This window comes from Martes martes (genome assembly GCF_963455335.1).
Source record: "Martes martes genome assembly, chromosome: 12".
NCBI lineage: Eukaryota > Metazoa > Chordata > Mammalia > Carnivora > Mustelidae > Martes > Martes martes.
This window is the reverse complement of record NC_137900.1, coordinates 7,199,838-7,225,319: the sequence shown is the minus strand read 5'-3', so window position 1 is coordinate 7,225,319 and position 25,482 is coordinate 7,199,838. Positions and strand designations below refer to the sequence as shown.

The window sequence follows — 25,482 nt, the reverse complement described above, 5'->3', positions numbered from 1 at the left end:
AGCCAAAAAAGACTCGGTGAGGCAAGTACTTTGAGTACTCATGTGGGGAAGCAGTTGCCAACCATTCTGTTCTAGAAGCCCTGAATGATTTTATCCCTGAGGAAGTTCCTCACCCTCATCGACCCATTCCAGGCTTCATCTGATTTTAGCCCTCTTTTTTTCAGCTATGAAGTTTTATACCACTAATAGAACAGGCTAAAACTGTTTAAACATGTTTCCTCATTTAACTTAATGGAGTTTGGGATTTGTGGAGTTAATACTAACAGAAATGGTTAAAAGGATTTCAATTCTTTACACTGCAGAAGGAAAAATGGAAAGATATCCTATAGACTTCAATTCTATTAAATTTTAATACGGGATTAGAGGGTAATTATGAGACTTTGTTTTATCAAGCTTCCTTTGTCCCGCACAGCATCTAGTATATCACACACACTTCCTAAGCAGAAACGTCGAGGACAAGTAAAATTCAGCCATAAAAGGAAATGATGTCTATTCCTTTTAGAATGTAAGTTTTCAGAGGACAGCTGCTCTCCCACAATCTACTCACACACAGTACTTATCAAGCCTGCAGCCTGTAAGCAAAATTATCTGCTTCCTCAGAAAAATGAAGACAGAGGAAATTCCTAAGGGAAAGAAATATGATATTTTTAATAAGCACTCAAAATTGGAACACATTATAATTAATAATAATGACACTGAGTGGGAAGCGGTGATTAGAGGTACACTATATTATACAGATGGAAAATACATCCAGACCAATGGAAGTTGGTCAGTTCTGGAGAAATCGTGCGGGTCTGTCAGTATACAAGAACAAATCTTATACAGGAAAGGTAAAGGAACGGAAAAGAAGGAAAGGAAAGAAAATACAGTCAGAACGGAGAAATGAGTGGATTTATTCGAACCCCAATAGTAGGGTGAACAGTAGAATGAACGGTCACACTTTGTTTGCCTTGTCAGCAGGACCTCTATAAACCAGAACCTTCTGCTGTATCTCTTCAGAGACAGGTTGAGGGCCACGCCTGGGAGCAGTGTGGGCCATAATGAAATCAGGAAGGGCAGGAATATGGCTCATATACAAGAGGAGTATTCCTGGGAGCCTCTGACAGAGCTCCCCAGTAATGCTGATTTTTGCATTTCCTCTTTTGTCTTAAGGAGCACGTCCCACAGGGGCGTAACTCAGTATATTGCCTGACATGGGGCTGGTCCTCAGAATCCCCGGAAATCAGAAACGCTGGACAGAGGGAAGCCGCATGGTCATTTACCTGAAGCTCTAAGGAAAACATCCCATCACTACCATCACCTCAGAACTGGGTCTTCCCCGAGGGAAAGTTTCACAGGAGATCAACAAGAGCCACATTACAAATAGGTTGAACAACATCTGTGGTAACTGATTCTCCTTAGAAGAAACAGTTAAAAATGACATCATCAGACCTTAGGTCCTGAAACCTAAATGTATATCAATAACTGGGTAGCTTTTCAGAAAGCTCAAATGCTAGGCTCACCCTAGACCTACCCAGCAAAATGTTTAACACGGGGCTTAGGAACTAGACGTTCACAAGCCTCCCAGATATTTGAGTAGCCTGCCCAGAACTAGTCCATGGGAGCCTGCTGGCCCCAAAATAAGTTCCTTCAGCCCAGTGTTGTGCAAGTACAACCATCACATCAAAGAAAAGTCACTTTTTAATAAACTGAGTCCTCAATTTTTGATTTGTTCCCAATAAACTACATTTGGAATTTAAATAAGTATCACTGAGTGGCTAATAACTGAGTGAAAGAATCCTCAGGGGAACAGATTTCATTTTATCCTACCACCAACTGATCACAGCATCTATCAAATCGATCGAACAAATATTTATTGAGCATTTACTATGGGGAAAACATGGCAGAGGCATGGTTTCGAAAAGGCCATGTAGTAATAGAAATCTTCCAGGATGTTTCTTACATTCTGTTGACTCATACGAGCATTCAACATTATGTTAACCCTGGTTGAATTCCAACCGACCTTTGAGCAATGAAACAGCTTTCAGACCTCCTGCCTCTCTGCTTTCTTCATAAAGTACCATTTAAACATGAAACTGTAAAAGCCAGAGACACTTCCTACCGAAAAAAGTTCCTTGATGAATCCCTTACAGAACTGAACTTTTTAGTATTTAAGAGTATCTTCTCTCTTCGTCCCAATTATTTTACAAATTCAGTATTTTTAGATGAGGTTTTCTGACAGCAGATCCTCAGTGCTCCTGAGCCGCACAAGCTCTGAGAAAGACCTGTGCTTCATCACATGAAGAAACAGCTCTTGGTTTCCAAATTAGCAAGAGGCAAATGATCATTTTAACAGCTTGCAGCTCCATGGGCAATCCAAGCCGAAGTTGTTAATGATTAAGAAATCAAAGAAAGTCTAATGCTTTAATAGCGGCGTGTACACATGAAACCTGTCACTAACCCAGAAAACACGGAAAATTGTTAGGAATCTTCCCCCATGGGGTTAGTGGTAGCTGTTATTTAGAACTTGGACAGCTGGAACTCTACTGTAAAATTGTATCTAATTCTGTCAAGAATCTCACATGTACAGACACTGAAGGAATCCAACGAGAGCCAAAGAATGCCCTCTATTTACTCAATTATATTTACTCTCTTGTATTTAGTGGGATCACGATTGTCAACAGACTAAATGAGACATTTGGGAAAGTCTCTCTTGAAGCAGGTGAAAAATGCATGGGCCAAATGTAACATCTCAACTGCTTGGGCCACAGGAGTCTATCATTCTAGAAAGTACACAATCATTTGATCAGCATGAACCAGTCTAAATGCTGAGCTCCTCATCAGGGCAAGAGGCTAAAATTTCCTACTGGAACCTTGAGATTCTCTTTGGAACAACTGTCCCAGAAGATCTTGAGGCGACTCGAGGTCTGAAGCCAGGTAAAATATGAAGAGATCAGAGGAAAATACGGAATGCTGGGAGCGTCTTTCCTTCCGCGTGTGAACTGCCTCCTTGATGTCACACTAAGGGTGTCTGTGTCTAAATGACTTCAAGCGTCAACCCTGCTGGTGAATGACAGTTACCCGTCTCTTCAGTCCTTGTTGGTGGCTCTTGAAGTACTTGACTCCTCATTAGCTCTACGTCTATAATTGGGCAAGGAGAGGAGGGAAACATTAAATTCAGAGGGGGTAGTTGTATTAATTGCAGCAGTTTTAGTAGAAAACGTGGGAGAGGTAGGGAAAGGAGGCTGAAGTTGTTTGCTGAAATAAAAGGTGGGGATCATTCATTCACTTAACAAATATTTACAGAGCGCTGACAAGGTGCTTGGTGCCGGCGATGTATTGTTGAAAGGGGCAGACGCTAGTCTCTTCTCATGACTTTCAAGGGGTCCTCACCACAAAGGCAACGTGGGATTCGTATGTCGAACTCGTATAGTCTTGCTACAAATATACACGACACTTCTTTGATCTATAGCTGGCCCTTCCTTTTAAACCATTTCGACAGGGATGCCCTTCCCTACCTCTTTTCTTTGAAAGATAACAACCTGACTCCACCTGATGCCAAGAGGGCAACAACCACAAAAGAGAACAACCTGGGGCTCTGTCTAAGGAAAAACAGATTAGTGAGCTTCTCGTATACAGCAAAATTAAATGGGCCTCCATTTCCTTATCAGTAAATAGTCTATGTAATTGCCAAATGAGATCTTGCATAGAAACTGCTTATTGAAGGACATTTAAAATGTTCAATAAACGTTTATCAAGAGGGTAAATGGTGTTACCATTAAAAAACTTTACACGAATTACTATAGTTAATAGTTACTGAATCGTGATTAATTTTGATTCTCTGATCTTTAGTGGAAACTATCTTTACATCGGGGACCACTGCAGGGGCACAGTGAACGCTAGATTCAGTGCCAAGATTCCTTATCTGTTTCCAAAAGCCAAAGGTGCAGGCATGTGATCATCTTCCCACCGATGACTCCTGCCACCCTGCGCTGCCCCAGAGCAACCGACCAGCCCTAGATGCTGAGCTCTGCAGTGACCCCCTGGGATTCCCGACCCAGGAAAGGGAGGGTGAACTGTTAGCATCAATCAAAGCTGAAAACCACTCGCCGGGAGGCGTAAAGGAACAGAAGTCAAAAGTTGCCTAATTGCTAGAGTTCATTCATCTCTGAAACGGCCTTAAAGAAATAAATACTGTTCTCTAGAGCACACAGTATAACAATATTAATGATAATAATTTACCTAACACTTGAATGTTTCCAATTATTTATAAAAAAACAACAAAAAAAACCCCTTTATATACTTTTTCCCACCTGAACAGAAGAACAATCTGTGAGGTCGTCTACTATGAATCAATGTCCATTTTGCAGATGGAGAAACCAAGGTTCAGTGAATTTCAGTCACGCACACTGCAGAAAAGCCAGAGCAGTCTACTGGGAAACTGAAGATTTCCCAGTCTTAATTATGGGGTGCTTTCCACTAGCCTGGGAAGTCTATATTAAGGAAAGTCTTGTGTTTTTCTCTTAGAAGATTTACTTATTTATTTGAGAGCGAGTGAGAGAGAGAGAGAGAGAGAGAGAATGCATATGACCGGGGGGAGGAGCAGAAAGATTTCTTGCCAAGCGTGGAGCCCCACACAGGGCTCTCACGACCCCGAGATCATGACCAGAGCTGAAACCAAGAGTAGACGCCCAATCGACTGGGCCACTGGGGCGCCCCTTAGGGAAGGTCTTCTATAGACAGGGATCCATGCCCTCCCTCCCTCCTTGGAGACATGCGTGCTTTCACATCTGTCTACATCAAAGCAAAAGTAGCCCTGCTGGGTTTCCAACTGGCCTCTCTCTCCTCTCTGTACCACAAAGCCTCCTTCTTTCACAGGTCCATTTCCTATGAAGAGATCATTCAAAGAGGCAGGAGGTGACACGTGCCCTCACTACTTGGGACATACTCACTGAAGTGTGATTTCTCCCTTTATTTCATATGCACAAATTTATTACATGTGTATGTTCCTGTTTGGGTTATCTTCCCTCTTTAAAGGGGGCATTCTTGTAAGAACAAAGACAAGAGGACTGGGTTCTTGCCCTTGTTGTTATATGACTGTGGATAAGTTACCCTGATGGACTTCAGTTTTCTCATCAAGAGGATGGACTGGACTGGGGGAATCTCTTCCTTCCAGCTGTAAGAGTCTATGATTCTATGATTCCGTCTCTTTTAGATGTGATGGACATTTTCTATATGCAACTGCTTGTGGTCAGGTGTTTGTTGGAGGAATGATAAATGCACCTTAATATTTTGAGACTGGCTACTGGGATCAAACACAGCCCAGCACACTGTCAAAAGCGCTTGGTTCCATTCTACCACTTCTGCTATGAGGATCTGGAGGAATGACTCAAATACATATGCCAACACTCTTCCAACTCTTCTTTCAAATGTGGAAAATAAACTGCAGCAAGCATTTTTACTTGGTTTGTAGACCTGAGAAGTCCTGGTCTCCTTTTTGCTCTATAATAACCTGATTTATTTATTGCCTAAATAAAGGCATGCAAATTATCCATGAGTGAGTTTCCTTGAAACTAGAGAAGACATTTATGTGCAGAAGTTATTTTCATGTGAAATATTTTCAACAGAAGGTATTTTTAAAAATTATACATTCTTTTTTTTTTTTTTTTAACCCCAGGATACTTTGTCTTTTTGATTACCTGTGATGTCATCAATAAGCCAAAGTTATTACACTGTGTTGGACTATATTCCAGTCGCTATACTGATGATACTCGAAACTACTGGAGGACCTGGGTCTACTTGTCCTTCCACTGAATGTGCACACACTTCTGTGTTGATTAACCCAAAAGCAAAGAGAAGACCCTTGTCACCTTGTCACTTACATTTCCTCTTGCCAGCTCTTCTACCCCACGATTGCCTATGAATCAAGTGGGCTCTCATCTGCTCCTTTAGTTTAGATACCTGGTTTGAGGATGGCTTCATCTTTCCAATTAAGCTATACTACGGGCTCTGTGACATCCGTTTTTTCAATCAGAAACTGTTTCCATTTATTTCCAGACTTGTGGCTGTGCCCCATATGGTGGTGTTGCTGGGAATCGGATGTGGAAACAAGTGGAAATTTCCTCTACTACCCTATCAAATCTTGAGATGAGATACCAAAAGTTAAGGGGTTCTAATAATTATAAAGATATGCAAAACAATCATTAGTACTTCTCCAACTACTGTGACTCCCAACTTCACAGAAAAATGTGCAAACTGAGCTGTAAAACTCCACTTCTATTTGATCAAATGATCACTGCATATACTTGAATTTTCATTCCGTAAGAACACATAAAACATGTAAATTTATACTTCGGAAGATGTACACATGTACATGCATACACTAATGCTCGAGGCGTTGAGATAATCTGAATATTCTAAAATATTAGATACAAGTTGCTGCTATAAAATATTTTAAACCTTTCACATGTCACTTATATTTTAACAAGAATGGCAGGCTCTTCTTACGTGAAATTGAATATATTCAGTAGAGTCATTTGAGTTTTATAAGCCATAAGACAAACGATACAATACTTTTCTTTTTCATTGGTTTTTTCAACAAATACTCTTAACCCCGACATCCAGACTTAGAGAAACTCTCCCTCTTCTGTCCAACTCTTCTTGCACAATGGGATAACAGGCTTCACTGAAGGGCTAAGAACGTGGCCAGTTGGTAGACTCCTTCAGAGAGAAAACAGAACCCTCCCTCCGTCCTGCTAGTCCCAGTGAGGGGTCTGTGAGGTTGACAATACTAACAGGACAGTCAGTGATCAAGACACCATTCCAAGAGCAACTATCCATAATCCAAAACTTGTCTCATTAAAAACAAAGAAAATTTCAGTACTACCGGCCCTTGAGCAACACATGTTTGAACTGTGCAGATCCACACAGTTACACTCAGCATTTTTTCAATAAATACAATACTGTCAATGTATTTTCCTGACTTTTTTTTTAGTAACATTTTCTTTTTCCAGCTGACTTTATGGTAAGAATAAACTATATAATGCATGTAACATACAAAACATGTGGGAATCAACTTTCTATTATCAGTAAGGCTCCTGGTCAACATTAAGCTATTAGTAGTGAAGTTTTTCTGGGGAGTCGGAAGTTAAAGCCAGATTTCGGGCATGTGGTGGGGTCAGTGCCTCTGATTCCCTGTTGCTCACGGGTCAACTGTATGTCTTTGGTTCTCTCATATCCTTATTTCACAAGAAAGCAAACACTGTAAGGAACTAAAGTTGGTACAATTTATTAGCATCACTGATAATTTTATATCCCTTCTTAAATACATCCACATTAGGTCTAGGTCTAAAAGCAATTACAACTAGACTGAGAGGGCAGAGTGTTCATGGCTTGTTAACCTTTAGAGCTCTGGAATCTGTTTCATAAGGAGGCCTTGTTAAGCCCCAGGTCTTTCTTCCCTAACCCACTTTTTTTTTAAAGATTTTATTTATTTATTTGACAAAGAGAGACACAGTGAGAGAGGGAACACAAGCAGGGGTGGGTGGGAGATGGAGAAGAAGGCTTCCTGCTGAGCAGGGAGCCCAAGGCAGGGCTCGATCCCATGAGCTGAAGGCAGATGCTTAACAGACTGAGCCACCCAGGTGCCCCACGGGTTTTTTTTTTTTTTTTTTTTTTTTTTAAACAAAGAACATTCCTTGAAGGCTCCCATTTCCATAGCACTTGCTTGATTCTTTGCAGGTAAATCACAGGGAGAAGTAATCTTCAAGCTATCTTAAAAGCAACTGAACAAGTTTTTGTTCAATATTTAAGTTTGAATATGCTCTTTTTGGACCGATTTGTTTTGATCTTGACCTCACCATCAGCTCCACTGTGCAGTGCTGTGATGCCTGACAGCAGAGGATGCACCAGAGACTAAAGGCACCAAGTGTCGCTGCTCATAGGTGAACAAGATAATCATAACCCGAGACGATAACCGTTTATGACAATTCGCACAAACTCCACCTCCACGTAAGGGAGTGTTCTGACTTATTTTATTGTGGTTCTCCAAGACCTTTTAATATATTTTACGGACTATACCTCAAAAAAAAACAAAAAACAAAAAACAAAAAAAAAAAACAGAAATTAGAAATTCAACAAAAAAGGTCGAGAACCTGTGATTCAAAAATCTGAAACCCTAGAGATCACCATTTAATAGCCAATCCTGAATGGACGGACTCTTCAGTCTAGAACACTAACACCAGAAATTTCGATCATGTTAAACCACTTAGCGAGCCTCTTTACTTCCAGTCTGCTCCCATGAAATATAGTCTTGTCCCTAATAAATCTCCTCTCTAAAAAAAATCTGCAAGTCCCATTGTTTTGCTCCAAAGCCTTACACAGCTTCAAAGCCATATTGCACGCAAAGAACAAAGTTACCGGCTGCATATACCACCGAGTCCCCTAAGCTAAGGTCCAAAGGAAGTTTTAAATCTCATCTCCTGCTGAACCACTCAACCTTCTCCTCAGTTCTCCCCCTGCCGGGTCAGCCTCACCAAATCACCAGTATGTATCAAGGACATCCTGGACTTTATATTCCCCGGAGCTCTTGCTTGCCTGAGTCCCTCTTCCTGATTGCTCTGAGACCCCCTCAAACAGCGCTTTCTCTAGGACACTTCTCAGTCCTCCTGGGGTTAGCTGAAAATTCCTCTGTATTTCACTAGTTCCTGGATCAAAGCTTTACTTCAGCACTTCTCACACTGCATTCCTTAAGAAAAAAGGTTCCCGAGCCGCTCCTTCTAATTTCTGAACTCCTCCAAGTTAGAGACTGTGTCTTCTCTGGGCACACGGGGGTCTAGCATGCTTGCTGACTAAGGAAAGGAAGAACCACTGTTTGACAGATTCTTTCCCTGGCGGTGACTGGAGCTAATGCTTCCGACTTAGCTAGTATGGCTGTAGAGGAGACCCGGCTAATCATCCCAGACCAATAAATTCAGCAGACTGAGGTAGGCCATCTGATGACCTGTATACAGGCCTCCTTTCCCCTACTTAATTCTGCATGCTCAATTGAAAAGAAAAATTATAACTATTATTATGGCTGAGCTATCCTGGTAAAAAGGAAGAGATTGTTCATTTTACTTACTCCAGACATAAGCCACATGAGACTTGAAGGCCCTGGGCTAGGTAACAGCATTGTGGGCTTGAGCAAATCATTTAATGTCTCTGGGACTTCCCTGAAACACAGTGCTATTAAGGCTCTGCTTGTCACAAAGCTAATGGGTCAGACTAGACCGAGGTATTTTTAATTCTAAGATCTATGATTCCATCCACCCATACATTCATCTATCCATCCATCCACAAAAGCTTGAGACCTCTTACAGCTCTAACATCTACAATTCTTCATCTTTGAAAGCTGGATTCAAAGAAGATGTAAGAAGTGTTGAACATGGTGCCAGTGCTCCTACCACGTCAAGAAGAGTGACTGAGGGAGGTTGCCGACAGCAAGAAGGGAACTCACCAACACCGAAACAAGTTTCCCAGGTGGCATTTGCTTGGATTTGCACCTGATGTGTTGTGTTGGGTTTCCTCGGCCGCATAGTTTGGGATGTCACATTTACTTACAAGGGGCTCAATGGGTTGTCTGATAAGTAATTTTAAAAAGATGTGGAAAACAGGGAAGATGAAATTCTACTAAATCATATTTGAGAACTGCTCATGGTGTTTTCTGTACGTACGTCAACAACAGCCACATTTTTGCACACTTAGGTATTAGCTCTAGAAAAAAGGAGACCGTACATCTAAAGAAATGCGTAGCTTGGACAGGTCAGGAAACATTCCAGAGTCTACCTTTGTTTCTGTTGCATGGGCTGCTGCCTCATAGCCATATACTGCATGTCCTCCTGCAGACGATTCAGAGGGGAATCTGGCTTGACGCGAATCCCATAGTAATGGTACTTGGAGTTGCCTCTTCATAAAAGAACAACAAACATTAGAGACACAGAAAGTCAGTCGAATCAATATCAATCACACAGGATGTCCGCTTAGCTACACACTGGGAAAGGTTAGGTAAAAGTGGCATATTTATGCCACATGTTTATGATCTCCCTGTTCTGGATCACCCGTGTATTTTTATGGTGGCTACACCTGAAGAATCAAATTAAGATTCCGAATCAGTCGGCTCAGGACCCTGGGATAAATCTTTCCTTATAAACTAAAATATTAGTCTATTATTATATTTTATATAAATATTCCTTATAAACTATAAAATATTAGTACAACAGCCACTGAGTCCTTGCAAGTTACATTTTTCTTCTCAAATTTGTATTTTAAATTTAATTTAGAAGGGGTGATGCTGCAAAAAAAAGTCTGGCCAATAAAAATGCATCGACAGCGTAAAGGGCCGCATGCTAGATGGGAATTTCTTATGACGTGGTTCTACAAAACGAGGAAGAGAAATCTTGATTCTATCGTCTTGGATACATTCTCCATTTTTGCAAGTTCTATTACGGCAGGGATCATGAAGGTAACTCCACCGATACAGAGTATTGCGGCGAAGTCTATTATTTACTATTTTGAAACTGAAAAGGAAGCAGGCATTTAATCTATTGGTCTTGAAACATACTTTATTAGTCTCTGTTCTAACGAATTCATATCGGTTTTGCGGGCTGAGTAAGATGTGTCACAACAGACATGGGGAAATTTCTCTGTGAAAATGGCAAATTTCCACCTGGATGAAAATTGTCACAATTTCCCCATGTTCGTGAGAAAGACCATGTTTGTTATTAGAAACGACAAAGTTTTGCTCTGAATGAAATTTGCAAATTCTTGCAAAAATAACATTTTAAATATGTAGATTTTTGCAAAGGGAAAATAGTTTTTCACAAGTCTATATATAGCAAGACATCAGCTGCTTTTTCCATTTTTTTTCTTTCATTTACAAAAAGAAATGCAAGAAGAGTGTGGATTAAATATTTTATATAAAAATAGAACAGAATTTTACTTCCAAAATTAAAGAATATATATTCAAAGACATTAAATCTTATTATATAAATAATATTGCTATTTTTTTTTTAAAGTAGGGCATTTAATAACTACCTAGTTTTGGTAAAATAAAACAGTATGAAAACTTAGGGCCTTCTACTTGCAGAGATTAGATCTTGTCTCCAAAATCCACTGCAGTACAGAACAAAAAACAAAAACAAAAAAACACTAATTTGTAGTGTTCTCCCTTACAAACAGGAGAAGGGTAAGGAGTAGAGGTGGGAAGCAGGAGCCATTCCCCAAGGGATGTAGCCAACGATAGCTATAGAGTAAAATGGTGTCTGTCTTGTAGACCAAACCAGATAAAGTGTCTAGTTTCTTCTCCATTTTCTACAAATCAGCATTTCCACTGGGTTGGTGGGGAGATGGTTGGGGGAGATCAGCCATGTTCCATGGTCTTCTTTGCTTAAACTTAATTTGCAGATGGATTCTAATGAAAGGAAACTTTTGAACTGCCTTTGTTTAGAACATAAAGTTGAGAAAAGTTTTGGTTTGAATTAACCCACCAAATTATTTTATTGATTAACAAGTAATAGCTGTGCATACAGTTCATCAAGAAGAAGAAGGAGGAGGAGGAGGAGGGGAAGGAGAGGGGGAGGGGCATCATCTGAGTTAGTTTGCCTCATGATTTATAATACTGATTTTTTTTCTGTCCCCTGGGTTAGGAGTAGTAAATGAATGAGAAACCACTCTCCACGACAGACCCCCTGGAGCTTTGCCCTCATCGTTGTGAGCAATTCTACATTAGAGTTCTGCTGTCTTCGTAACATAGCATTTGCTTGAACTTTCCCCATAGGGTTTCTTTTCTCCTTATTCTTCTAAGCTTTCCTTTCCACCTCTAATTGCAAACACTACATCCAATTTTAAAAGGAACAGGAGACATAATTGTTACATGGTGAGGGGGGAAAACAGAACATCAGAAAGTAAAGCTGCAATATTGCAATATGTACTTACAGAGTTGGATTCCACTCATTCACAAACCCAAACCACCCCAATTTTGTCCCTTTCTATTTTTAAGATGTGTTTCAAGGTTTGAAAGGAGCCTCAAAATAGGACCCACTGAAATCCGTCTCAGCAACAAAAGGAGCATGACAATACCACTATTACAATGTTGAATGAAGCCCAGACTCTCAAAATACTGGCATGGTATGCATAACTATGGAGCCTTTGGCAAGGGGATAGCAGGTTAGATCCCCAAATAAAGATGTTTGTGGTTCTGGGTGGGGGGAGTATGAGAGAGACAAAGAGCTTTTTTCAAGGGACTAAAAGCTTGAGTTCCTTTAGCCATCATAGTCTCTGGTTTAAAATGTACTATCTTTCCAAGTATAGGTAGAAGAAAATATATTTATGAGAGAACCTCCAGCAACCTGAAGGTAAAATCACTTGAAATGCAACAGAAAGGAGTATTCACCCTCTGAATACAGGCAGACCTCGTCAATGCCATGAAATTGACACACACACACACACCCTTTTTTTTAGCATACATTGACTATGAAGTCAATTACTGAGGGTCTCTTTGTTTTATTAACAATATTAAATACTCTTCACTAGAACACTAGGAAGCTAAGACTTAAAAACCAATGAAGGGTATATCATCTAATGTTACACAGCATAGCATCTTTATTTTTATACTTTTTAATATGGATTTCTGTAGGATTTAGGAAATCAAAAACATCCATATCCTTCTGCCCAGCTTCTTAAAATATTTATGTTATGATAATTTGTAAAAATTATAGAAAGGCCCAAAATGAAACTCCACAGTTCTAAGTATTATGTTCATGATATTTTGATTAGTAAAAACACTCATATCTCTTTCCAAAGGAAAGAGGCGAGAAACTAAGAATTTCTTTCACATTATTGGTTTTCATGTAATGGCGGTATACTATATTTTTACTTCCCTACATGTACGGTTTCACAGTCAAGAGTTTAAAAAAGGCTAGTAGGAGGTTAAACAGGACAATGTCATTACTGAAGGCTTCAAACTCCCCAATTTTTCAAGTTCACCAAATGATTTTTAATTGATCTCCAGAAATGAAAACTCAGCTTTAATTTCTCACTCCATTCAAAGAGTTATTTATAAAGACATTTCAATATAATTTTGCAAGAGTCAAGAGACAGTTTTCCACTGACTACATCACTTACTCATCTCTAGTCTAATTATTTTTCAAAAGAAAAAATAGTGATATATATTAATTTTTAAGGCACCATGTGTAAATCTTCCACTAACAGTCTGACTTGCTGATTTCTATATGATTTGAGAATCAACTCATCTCAAAGCTGAGCTCAGTTACATTTAAGACAATGCATCATTCTGGTTTCGCAGTCTTCTGTGAATAATGACCTCTTCATGAGAGACTGTATAAACTGAGCTATTTCCTTATTTTTTTCTTTATATGTTATCCGTAATCAAGCACTTTTGCTCCAACGATATACTGAACTGCTTTACTTTGAAAGAGAGGGATTAGTTTACGATCTTATTTTTTCATACTAACCTAGTTCCCAATCTCCTGGTTCGTAATCCCATAAAAATTGACCTTATTAGTTTTCCAAAAGAAGCAGCATTGACTGGGTCCAGTTTGTGTTCCTGACAATGTCGTAGGTAGTGGTTGTACAACGTGCTTCTGGGAAGGCTCACTCCTTCTGCTGTCTCATAATTGTCCAACAGCCACTGGAGCTAGTACAAATAAGACAAGGTAAACACAGAGAAACCATATAATTTACCAACATGTCTACAAGCCACTACAAACACAATACACAGAAATACTTAGAAGATCTTCATCAAGACTTGTAATAGGGTCAACTGTTGTAATTCAAAGGCTGGTATGATCAGACCTTGAAAACTCTTGGAAATGTGCACCACTGAACCTAATTTATGACCTTGGACCACATCCATTCCTTCAAACATTCAAGCATGTGTAAAGAACGCTCATATTCCCTGTATTGATTGCAATTCTGTGGATAAACGCCTCTTCGGGAAATTCAAAGAAACCTCTTAACTGGTTGTAAATAAAATTTGTAATTTCTAATGTACAAGATGTTTCCAAGCCTAGTGGCGTGGCACATAATACAGCTTTAGGGTTACTTTGTTTTAACACATGAACAGCAGGCTGCCTGGTATGAGTTTTTATATCAAGTTTCTATTCATTTACATAGAATTTTAATTTACTTATGTAATATACTCCAACAGGACAACAACGGTACTATCTAGTGGGTCAAATTCTGCAAGCAGAAAGGAAAAAAAAAAAATCAATAATTTCTGCCCCAGAAAGAAAGAAATTAACCAGACACTGATTAAAAAAATACATATGTAACTTACAAAAAGGAATCTTTTATTACAATCACTGGAGTTTTTCTACTTCCCTGCTATGCTTTTTCATAATTTCGGAAGATACATTACAATGGTAGTTGGGAAAGCAACATTTTCTCAGTCTGTAGTTCACATTTGAAAGGTTTATGTTGTCCTGTGTTTTTTAAAAATAATCTTTAAAGTATAGCAAGTGCAAAAAAATTTTAGAAAATATAATGTAGGTATTTATTACTGAATTTCAACAGCAGGAAAATTATTAACTCGCTCATTCATTTATTTATAAAAGGAGAAATGAAAAATGACTTTCTTAAGGTCACAGATTGTCTCAGAGTCCAATCTGGTTCCCAACACACATTTCCTGATTACTTGCATACCGGTTGTTATTTCCATAGAGCAGCAAATACTTCACATTACTTGTCTCAACAAAATTTCCATGCCATATAGAAGAGGTGTGATAAAGAAGTGATATTTTTACATGCAACTTAAATTAAACATAAGTTATGGGAGCCCAAGGATTCCTGGCACATCAACTATGAGCCAGGCAATGTGCTAGGCACCTAGCAATGTAGAAATGAATGTGATCTTACTCCTGTCCTCTAGGAATTTACAGTCATATTCCAAAAAACAATACGGATACTTAAATAAATCAAAGCATTGGCTTACATATTTTAAGATTTGTGAACAAACTCAGAACCTGAACCTTCAGACTCTGACTAAGAAAATTCATTAAAAATATTTTAGACTTACTGCCTTGAACTATGATGACTGAATTGACCAGAACCATTTTAATTTCAAATATTCTTACATGATGGTCATGTTTAATTAAACTTATCCCATTAAACTCATACTGATGTTGGCTCCGAAAATATGGGCACCAAGTCTACAGGTTAGGGCACAGTACTTTTTTTTTTTTTTTTTTTTTTTAAAGTAGGCTCCAGACCCAGCATGGAGCCCAACACGAGGCTTGAACTCACAACCCTGAGATCAAGACCTGAGCTGAGATCAAGAGTGGGATGCTTAACCGACTGAGCCACCCAGGCGCCCCCAGAGCACAGTACTTTTAAAAATAAAGTTCACGTTCTGGTCAGGGAGACCTGAAGTTCTCCGTGAACACGTATATATGAACATGTGCATTTAAACACACTCATTGCCTCTGTAACACATACAACCCTCCCTTTCTAAAAGGTTACACAAAATAAACGTTCATTTACATAATGACAGAAAAATTAAAGGTCAAAAAGAATTCTTTCGAGAGGAAGCATCTGTAACCTGTCAGTAAAGGCGTTTTCCAGAGACACGTGATTTCTGAGTATTCTACACAGCACAAAGAGCAAGTTCACTTACTCATACTCATTTCGTATCGGGGGGCAAAATGACTGGAAAACCCAGTTATAATGGCTCGGGTTAGTATTCTGCCTACCAGAGTGGGCCAGGATGTCTCTAGTGTTTCTTCATAAATGTTCAGATTCTGTAGATTACGAAGGCAACTGAAGACAGGGACACACAAAATATGGCCGAACGAATCTCCCTCCTACCCTTTGTCCGCGCGCCTCAGGACGACGACCGGCATCTGAAGGCAGTGCTTCCTCACGTGAATGGCGCTGGCGAGGCTCTAGTGAACCATATCGCCCAGCGATGCGAGCTCTTGTTTTGTGTGTATAGACTACATAGAACCTTCCAATTGGTATTCTAAACACATAAAGAATATAGAAATACAGGGCATAGACTATAGAAACATAGAAAGGTATAGTCTCTTGAGAAATTCAGTTTCTTGAGATGAAGGAGTATAAAGGAAAGACCAAAACAGAATCCTCAGAGAGGCAAATGTATAAAAACTCTGAAATATTTTGGGAGAAAGCAAATATTCTGCAACTGAACTAAGGAAGTGTTCACATCCACAAGCATGGAACACATAGCACATGTAAGTAAAAAATACCAAAGATATGTTTGTATATACTATCTTTGCTTCCTCATGGAAGGCATAGTGTCAAAGCCAAAGTAGTATGATTTTGTAACAAAAATAAATAAATAAAAATAAAATATTTCTTTGCTAATGAACATAACATAGAGCTATATAGGAAATGTTAATTTAAAGGATATTCTCTTTTCAGAAATGGAAAATGATTTCGTAATATGAACTCTATAGCCAAAAGTATACAACTAGTAAAAATAGATCTGATAAATATACTTTTAACAAGATATAAAGCAAATACAAATAATTCGTTTAAGTAATGAGATACAAATAGAAAATTTCCGTAAACTGCCTCAAATGTTTACTAGTTCTCTTGTAATATTTAATTACCTAAACGTAAAGACAGATATCTAAAAATGACACTATTTTCTCATAATAAAGAAAACTGTCTTGTAGATTAAAAAAACTGGAAAGCAAATCTAATAATAAAATATTTGAGGGTATGATCTTAAGACGCCTTTTATAGAAGTGAAAACTAGTGCAAATATCAAAGTTCAACATAAAATATTTTGAGTCCAAAGGTATGTTTACATATATAAAAGAGTTAATCAGACCATCCTTAAAGAAAACTTTTCACAAAAATAGTGACATAACGACAGCAAAAGTTGCCTTAAAATACTTGGAAGCCTGGATAATATTACTCAAGCCCCAGATGAATAGTTCAGAGAAAATGAAGTTTTTACCGGATTGGCTCCGTGGTCCCCTGAAAGGCTCAACGGGTCAAGTAATCTGGACTAACTGCCTTGTAAACTTCTTGTTTTACCGTATACAGTGTTACATTCTTATAGACTCTTCATTTCTAAGCCAGTTCTTCAAAAAATCTGAGTTTATTTGTAGTATGTGTGTGTATGTTTGGGTCTATATCGTCAGTTGGTTTGAAAAACTCCATAAGAGTGGGTGTCCGGAGGACTGTAACTTTGATGGTCGTGAAGGTGCATTTCGTTCCCTGCCCCTCATTCGCAGGAGGAAGAATGTTTACTCCTCGCCAGAAGGCTGGCAATCACTTTGGAAGAGCAGGAGGAGGTCACGTGGAGGTGGAAAGCCCTGAGGGCTGGAGACCCAACCTCGAAATGCTGGGGACAACTCTACCATGTAAGCACAGCGGTCCTCAGCTCACTGTGTGAGTGGACTCTGGTTTAGGAGCGACGAGGTCAGATTCTGAGATGCAGCTGGGGATCATCACGTGCATGCTACATGCAGTTATGTCACCTTCAAGTTTCGACACAGGGATGACATTGTAAATCAGGTATTTGGGTCTGAAACACAGTATAAGAAAGGACTGATTTTGTTCAAAGGGAAACCTGGCCGTTCAGTGTAGGCTTAAGGCATGCCCTCTCGTGCGGCTCAAGGGAAGGTCAGACCTGTTGAGATCTAATTTCCTTGGACTTTGTCCTTAATAAAATCCCTTTGGACACTAGAATTCAACACCCTTAACATTTAGCAATTTAGAATTAAACTATTACTATTTTGTTTCCTCTGTTATAAAATGTCATTGAGTATTTACTTACCTTTATGGTTTTTAAAAGCCTGTAAGATACCACAGGAACTTTTAACCTTTATCTTTAAAACTTGATTATTCCACTGATGAACTAACACAGATTCATGTAAGGGTGGAAACCAAGATAATTGCATCTTTCAACCTTTGCATTTAATCTATATTAATCAGGGTAGATTGAGGAAGACGAATAGTTCCTATTTTTCCCAAAGGGAAATACTGATTGACAAATTAAAAAAAAACAACAACAACAAAAACTGCATTCCCCAATTAACATCTAAATGTAACATTTGGCATTTTTCCCCCAGATGGATTATTATCCATTAGGATTCATTTTAAGTTCAGTTCACTGATGATATGCATTTTGACAGGTCTTATTTCTGTCACAACTTATATTTACAATACAGCAAAGTCAAGGGAAAGTGAGTACAAAACAAGGGTTTGCTTTGAGCTGAATATATTTAAGTAGCTAAAACCAGCAAAAATCATAAAACAACTTGCTAGATTTAAAAAGTATAAAAAATAAATGCCTGATGCTTTTTATATGCTTTAGATGGATTTTTTTTTTTTTTAACGTACAAGTTCAAGAACATTTTGTGGAAATTGGGAACAATTAGTTTAAGAACATTCCTGTGTTCAAATTTGCAATCTAAAATATCTCACATCGGGTACAAAATAATCATTAAGTGCCAATTTATATTAGTTACCACTGAGAAGTACAAAATAAACTTTGGTCTGCAATGACCGTCTACTTTGTCGTAGGCAGACAATATACATCATTAAGCCCCACTGCATCCTCACATGCAGAAGATTTGGAAATAAAAATGTTTAATTAAAAATTATTATACTAATAGAGTGAATTCCATAAAGCTAAATCAAAAGTACCATTCCAAAATACAAGGGGATGAGTGATATCACCCTTGGCTCTGATTTTTTTTTTTTTTTTTGGAGAGAAACGAAGTTGTCTACTCTTAAACGGAAGGTTGCCCATGGGGCAATGATAGAGGGATCATATACTATTTCACACAAATTCTATGCAGGGAAAAGACTGCTTTATGCCAATACTGTTCATAAACAAACCGACAGAAGCATACTTGATAACAAACAAAATGCTTTATGCCAATACTGTTCATAAACAAACCGACAGAAGCATACTTGATAACAAACAAAATGTGAGTCCCCAAATAAACGAACATATGACAGGCAAAGGTATGGAGAATACTGAAGGTAAGATAAGGTCTGTTCCCTTCTACTACTTGTTTATGTTCATCCATTTAGCAAATACTTGGGAAACCTCTACCATGTACCAGGTACTCTTCTAGGCAGCAGGGATGCCTCAGTGGACAAAACATATGAAGTCTGCACTCTCCTGGGACTTCAACTTATCAGTTTGTATGTACTCTCTGCCTGCATGGTGTTACTACCAAAATAATTGCCATTATGCAAATATTGACAATACTAGAAAAGAAACATGGCACTCAATGTCACTATACTCAGTTTCTGAGTGGGGTACTATACATGGTATGAAACTGAGGAGTATATATGCATCATGTGCACTTCAACCTGGAGGATAACAGGAAAATAATGATAAAAACGGAGTAGCAGTACTAAGTACTCTTAAGGATACGCTGAAAAGGGGACACAGAATTCAAAACCCCACCCCAGAAAGAAAGGTAAAAAAACAAGGCAATCATGTTGGATTCTACTGACAGGAGATTATTTATTTGTTTGACCCTAAGAAGAATTTTCTGAGTTACTGTGAATAATCAAATGTGTAAAGGGAAAATGGGAAAACCATTCTCTCCCATATTCTAAAATAGAGTGAAATAGGCTTTCTGCTCAAAAATCATGATTAAGATGCCTCTTCTAAAACTACTAAATATGGGACACACAGTATTGATCAGTCCTCCTAATTTCTGGCCTAATGAAATCGATCCTCTGTAGTAACTGAGAGGTCAGGGAAGTATCATCATGAAGTTGGGATTCATGTCCATTTTAAAGAATCCCACAAACCTCAAATGAATCTATATTATGTGCTATATAGTGAGGGATAAAGGTAACTTACAGTTTACTGACATTTAAGATACGAAGGATATATTTTTTAGAAACTTTTCCACTAAAATTTTTCTTTACAAGTGAACATCACCAATTAAGTCAACAGATTTCAAAATGCCTTTAGCAGGTGGTTATCAACTAGAACACATGCAGTAGTTTTTCCAGTTGTTCGGATTAATCTAAAACATTAGGAGCATCACTAACTTTCCAAGGACAGAAAAACAACAGGATTCTTGTTATGTGTTCAGGGAGAAACCTGACTGGTCAGCAGAGACAAGATCCTTCCCTTCCTTTACCGTTTCTATACCATCTGTAGAATCATTTGTATTTCTGAAGACCTGACTGTAAATGTGCTTTATTATTTTTTTTTAAAGATTTTATTTATTTATTTGACAGACAGAGATCACAAGTAGGCAGAGAGGCAGACAGACAGAGAGGGAGAAGCAGGCTCCCCGCTGAGCAGAGAGCCCGATGCGGGGCTCGATCCCAAAACCCTGGGATCATGACCTGAGCCGAAGGCAGAGGCTTTAACCCACTGAGCCACCCAGGTGCCCCTGTAAATGTGCTTTAAATGAATTTAACTACCTCAGAGGCGTAACAAAACAAATAGGGATATCTAGAGGGAGATTATCACTGTATTTGCAACATTTATCTATATACTGTATCTATATGTGTGTGTGTGTGTGTATATCCTGAAATGTCTGACAGTTAGACAACACTATGGAAGAGCTACCGTGCTAATAACAAAAAGTATGAAGCCACACAGTAACAAACATTTATTCCTTGTTTGTGCAGTTTAAGCCACACGTTCAGTAACATTAAATATTATTTTGTGAGTTTTACAAGAGAATAATAATCTCAAAGAAACCCCAACATATCTGAAGAGTTTCCAACAAATCAACAAAAACATACCAAAAAACCCCATGTTCTTATACCTATATTATTAGTCATGGAATACTAATAAATATTGGTAATTTAAGTTAAAAGTAAACATAGCACATATTTTACTAAATTGCATAATTCAAGTGAAATGAGATGAATTAAATAACAAAAACACAATTTCTTAGAAGTCTGACAGTTTAGAAAGTTAACTGTCGACTTCAGGTGTTTGTTTGTTTTTTCTTATGTTCCTGTACATTTTTGACTAAAAGTGAAAAACATTTTTACTTGCCATTTTCAAAATACAAACGCCAGTTAAGTCATTACCCCCCCTAAAAAAAAACACTCTAATAGTGTACATTAAACCAGTCTTTATACCCAACTACAAATTCATGCTAACACAGTAGGGATATACTGATGAAACATACAAAAGAGTGACATTTTTAACTGCATAGAAATTTTCAGACGGGGGAAAAAAATCACATTCCTTAAACTGTTTCAAAAAGAAAGGCCAAGACATACATTATTTTAAAATTTACAACCTATACTTTTTACCAGAATTGCAGGCATTCTCCAAATTGGCTAACCTGTTTTTATTTGCCATGATACTTCCCCTTGAAAAAGAGAGAACACACAATATTCATCTAAAAACAAATGTGTAAAAGACATGGAAGTATTTAGTGCTAAGCTGGAATATAAGATTTAAGTCTTTAAATAAAGTCAATTATTTAAAAAGCACAGTGAAAATATTATCTGTGAACTAAAGGTTTTAGGTTTACTGAAAAAATAACAATATCTCATTTCAGTTGGGGGGATCCAATTTTAGACTTTTCACTCAAAAAATATGGGGAAGAATTAAAAAATTATAATAACTTATTTCTCAGTTTAAGAATACATTGTCAGTTGGGAGGGAAAACTAACTTAGTGTATTGTCATTGATATTAATTTAGCAGAAGATCTCTCTAAAACAGAAATAAGTCACAGCTCTATTTACTTTTCCCCATATATTCAGAAATTATGGCAACAAAATAATTTTTAATCAGAATTTCCATCAGTTCCCCCAAATTTGAAGTTTGAAAGTGTTCATAGTTTCACAAAACTGTCCTTGATCTTCTCAGACTTACCAGTGTTACAGTGATGGCTGCATCTGGTAACAGGTAAAAGCATCAAGAAATAGTAACAGTGATCCTATTTAATCTCAATTTATATCAATTTATGGCTTATCTAGAGTCTCCCTTCTTCTCTTGGCCCAGTTTCACTTTTCTGTAGGTCTCAGGACCGGAGCTCATCTAGGTCACTGTTTCCTGCCCACCTTATATAGTCTTACTGGTAAAGAAATCATTTTCAGACAGTTTACCACTCAGTTTGGTATAATCATCTTTTTCCACTTCCAGAATACTACTGGGCATACAAGTAGACATGACCATTTGCCTGCTTCGGACACAGAGATGCAGATCACAAGCATTTGCTTCACAATCAATAACAAACCAGAAAACTTTAAATATTGAAAATCCCCATTAATTAACTCTCACAAGTAAATGGCAGCTTGGTATTAACTTGGAAATGTTACATCTGTACCAAAACAGCACAAAAACCTAGTAAAGCAGTATATCAGGGGCTCCATTTGGGGTTTTTTTGTTTGTTTGTTTGTTTGTTTTAGATATTCCGCTGTACAAAATAGCCATGAAGGGATACAGAGATCATAGGGCGCTGAGAGAGGAAGGTTAAGAAGCAAAATAAACAAGTCAATAAATAAAACAAGCATTTAGAAGCAAGCAACACATGCAGAACAAGCAAGAGATTAGTTTACATGAAGAAGAGGCAACTTACATGGCTGTTGAGGAGAGAGCTTCTGTGAGTGGACAGACCGTCAGACTTTTGCAGCGTCTCAATCGCCATTTCAATCTGATAATAGATGTCATTAAAAAAAGGGCTCAAGACAAGATAGTAATAAAAGGCTCACCAGAGAATTTTTGATAGATTCTCTAAAGTTCAATTTCTTCTTCAATGGTGGCTAATGAACAGCTCTTACCTAAATGTGTCTTTCCCCCCTCTTCCCGCTCCACCCCCAGAGAATAAAATAAAAATAGTCACACTAATGATAAGCCCGATCGCAAAAAGTACACTTTTTTTTTTTCTGGAACATTCTGTAATGATGATCGGAATGGAGGCCTGAAGAACAGGAACTCCAGTGGTTTCCTTCTAGTTACAAGAAAACATTCTTGACTTTCAGAGTCCAAGATGTGGGCTAGCAACCGCTCTCTTTCTAAACAGTCTTTCACAGAGTATTTAATATTTGCTCTATTTTGTCATGAAAGAAAAATTACCCTGCAGATTCTGGGCTTAACATGCATTAGTATTTTAATGCAAATGTACAAAGACCCTTTCATTAGTGTTCAAAAGCTACTAACTCTATCCATTCCTCTCTTAACCCTGTATTAAAATTTGGAAGTGGAGGGTCATTAGTATGAACAAACACTACGATGTAATCATGGCCCCTAAGTTATATTTTAGGAAGTGGTGGTGAGGCAGAGCTATTAGAAATGACAGCAGAAATGGAACATAAAAGAGAAAATAATTCAGAGTCAACAAAGAAAAGGACAACCACAGAAACAGTTTTATACCATGTAATCTCAGCATACCATGAGCAATCATAGCACCTTAATTAAGGAGCAGGTGCCTAAAATACACGGGATGCACTCTTGATAACCTCATAGCAAAAGATGTCTATCTCTCACTCCCAGTGCTAGGGCACGTACTGTCAAATCAGGTTCTGAACACACTCTATTTGGTTACTTGGCTATGTTAACAACATTAACTGAAGTTAAATTTAAAAATCACATTATGTAAGAGAGAAAACTGATTTCATTACTTTTATTTCTACCACGTGATCAAGTCAGCATATCAGTAGAAGCAGCTATAAAGAACACTTAGTGTTTTCAAATGTAGTTGATTTACCTCTAGTTTACAGTGGTTACGGAAATTAACGATGCCTTGAAATTCTCTCGTACCGTGTCCCCCCACCAACACAAAAATGATGGTTGGCAATGTCCACAGCGAAGTTTTCTCCCCCATCAACGTCCCAATTGCTTCCTGGTGGAAATTTACCCACAGAATGTCCAGTCTCAATTACATCAGCATTATATCCAATTTTCTTCTAAGCAACTTGGGAACTTAATAGCTTTAATTCTATTTTATGTTATTTCCACAAGTTGCTGGTTCTGCCTCCCTTGAGTTAATAAGATCTAAAACTGACAAAAATGTTAGACTAGAAATTATAGAAAAACATATTCTTCAAATAGAGATTATAATTCATAAGACTACGTAATATGATTTGTTTCACAGTTTCTTTTAGATCACAAAATTAAGTAACCTGGCTTCTAAAACACTCTCCTTGCTGGATGGAACGGTCATGTAGTAGATTTTCAGTTGAAAACCAACTGAAGAAGGTGATATTGTACTAGTGAAAAAAAGACACATTACAAAAAGAGCAACATAAATGTACAGAGTAATGAGTAAGCAAGCATTTTACTAAAATGTTAAACTGCAGAACTACAAAGGACCTCGGTACTCATCTCTTAAAAGGGCATCCCTAAGTGTTCTTGTTTGCAAAGAGAACACATATATCCAAAAACAGAGCTGAAAAGCCTCACCCTCACGTGACTTTAGATCACTTCTGTGAAGAATTCGCTCAGAAGTCTAATTTGCTACAATGCCGACATTTTCTTTCTAGTTTGAGTGTCGAGAGTTCGAGGTTCGATTTCAGTCTACTAGATAAAAATAAAATGATCTGCATTGCCTGATTTTCCACATTGAGTTGAAAGGTGAAAATGATCAGAGGTGTCACTGCGGTAGTGATGATGGCGAAATCCAGGTCTGTGTGGGTTTTTAATCAGCAATTTTAATTTCTTTATGACTAAAAGAATTCATGGTTACTGTTTTGGGTCATTAAAAAGTGGACATGGTAGACAAACATTTTCCACTTCTTCCTTAAACCAGCAAGGCTTTAGACGATGATGATACAAGAGGTTATTTTTTGAAAAGTCGATGCTCTGAACTAAGGTTCAGTGCCCAGTTGCAGCTCTTACTGAATAATCATCCTGAAACTGAGTTACCAGGAGTGTACACGTCCTCTCTGCAATTACCTACTGCTAGGATACGTGGTGCTTGAGAGTTTAGGCTGGTTCAGGTGACCCTGGACTATTGCCTCATAATCAGATAAGAAGCTATGGCAACTCTTCTGAGATCAGATGGTGGGATGCTCCATCCGACATGAGACATCTGGCCTGGAGAGACAGGCTCTCAGAGCCATCAGTGGGATTAATGGGGTGACCGACATCAAGAAACTCCCTGTGTGACAGAGCAGGTAAGAAACCGCCGTCCATTCCTGACAATCTGGGCACATGACTTCCTAGAAAAATCAGTCTTTTCCAGAAGATAAAAGAAGATCCTCATCACTATGCTAAGGACGATTTTAAAACCCTCCAGATTCACCAGCTTCACGCAGGGATCTGGGGAGAAGGGGACTCGACTCTGGGGGTGGTTCTCCGCCAAAGACAGGAAACTTTGCTTCCAACCTCCTGCAGACGTATTTTCAGCAATGGGAGAAGAGGGGTTTGCCCTGTGTTTAGACAGGCTGCTGCAATCTCAGAGGACTGGCAGGCCTCGGGGGCAGAAAAGCAAGAGAGATAAATGAGACATTCTCCAGCTCTGGGAATCACGGGGTCTCCAAGCCTCAGAGGCAGCCCCGACGGAATGCCTGGCCAGGTCCAAAGA

General features: G+C 38.4%; 1 protein-coding gene across 1 annotated transcript in view; it reads right to left on the bottom strand.

Annotated features, from left to right (window-relative positions):
• The window catches only part of RFX3 (regulatory factor X3), a 156,449-nt gene that overhangs the window by 54,093 nt on the left and 76,874 nt on the right, over window positions 1-25,482 (bottom strand). Inside the window, exons 4-6 of the mRNA XM_080819674.1 lie at window positions 22,537-22,611; window positions 13,491-13,672; window positions 9,805-9,924 (exon numbers count right to left, since the gene is read on the bottom strand). Coding sequence (XP_080675800.1) covers window positions 9,805-9,924; window positions 13,491-13,672; window positions 22,537-22,611 — 377 coding nt within the window. The remainder of the gene's footprint in view (window positions 1-9,804; window positions 9,925-13,490; window positions 13,673-22,536; window positions 22,612-25,482) is intronic.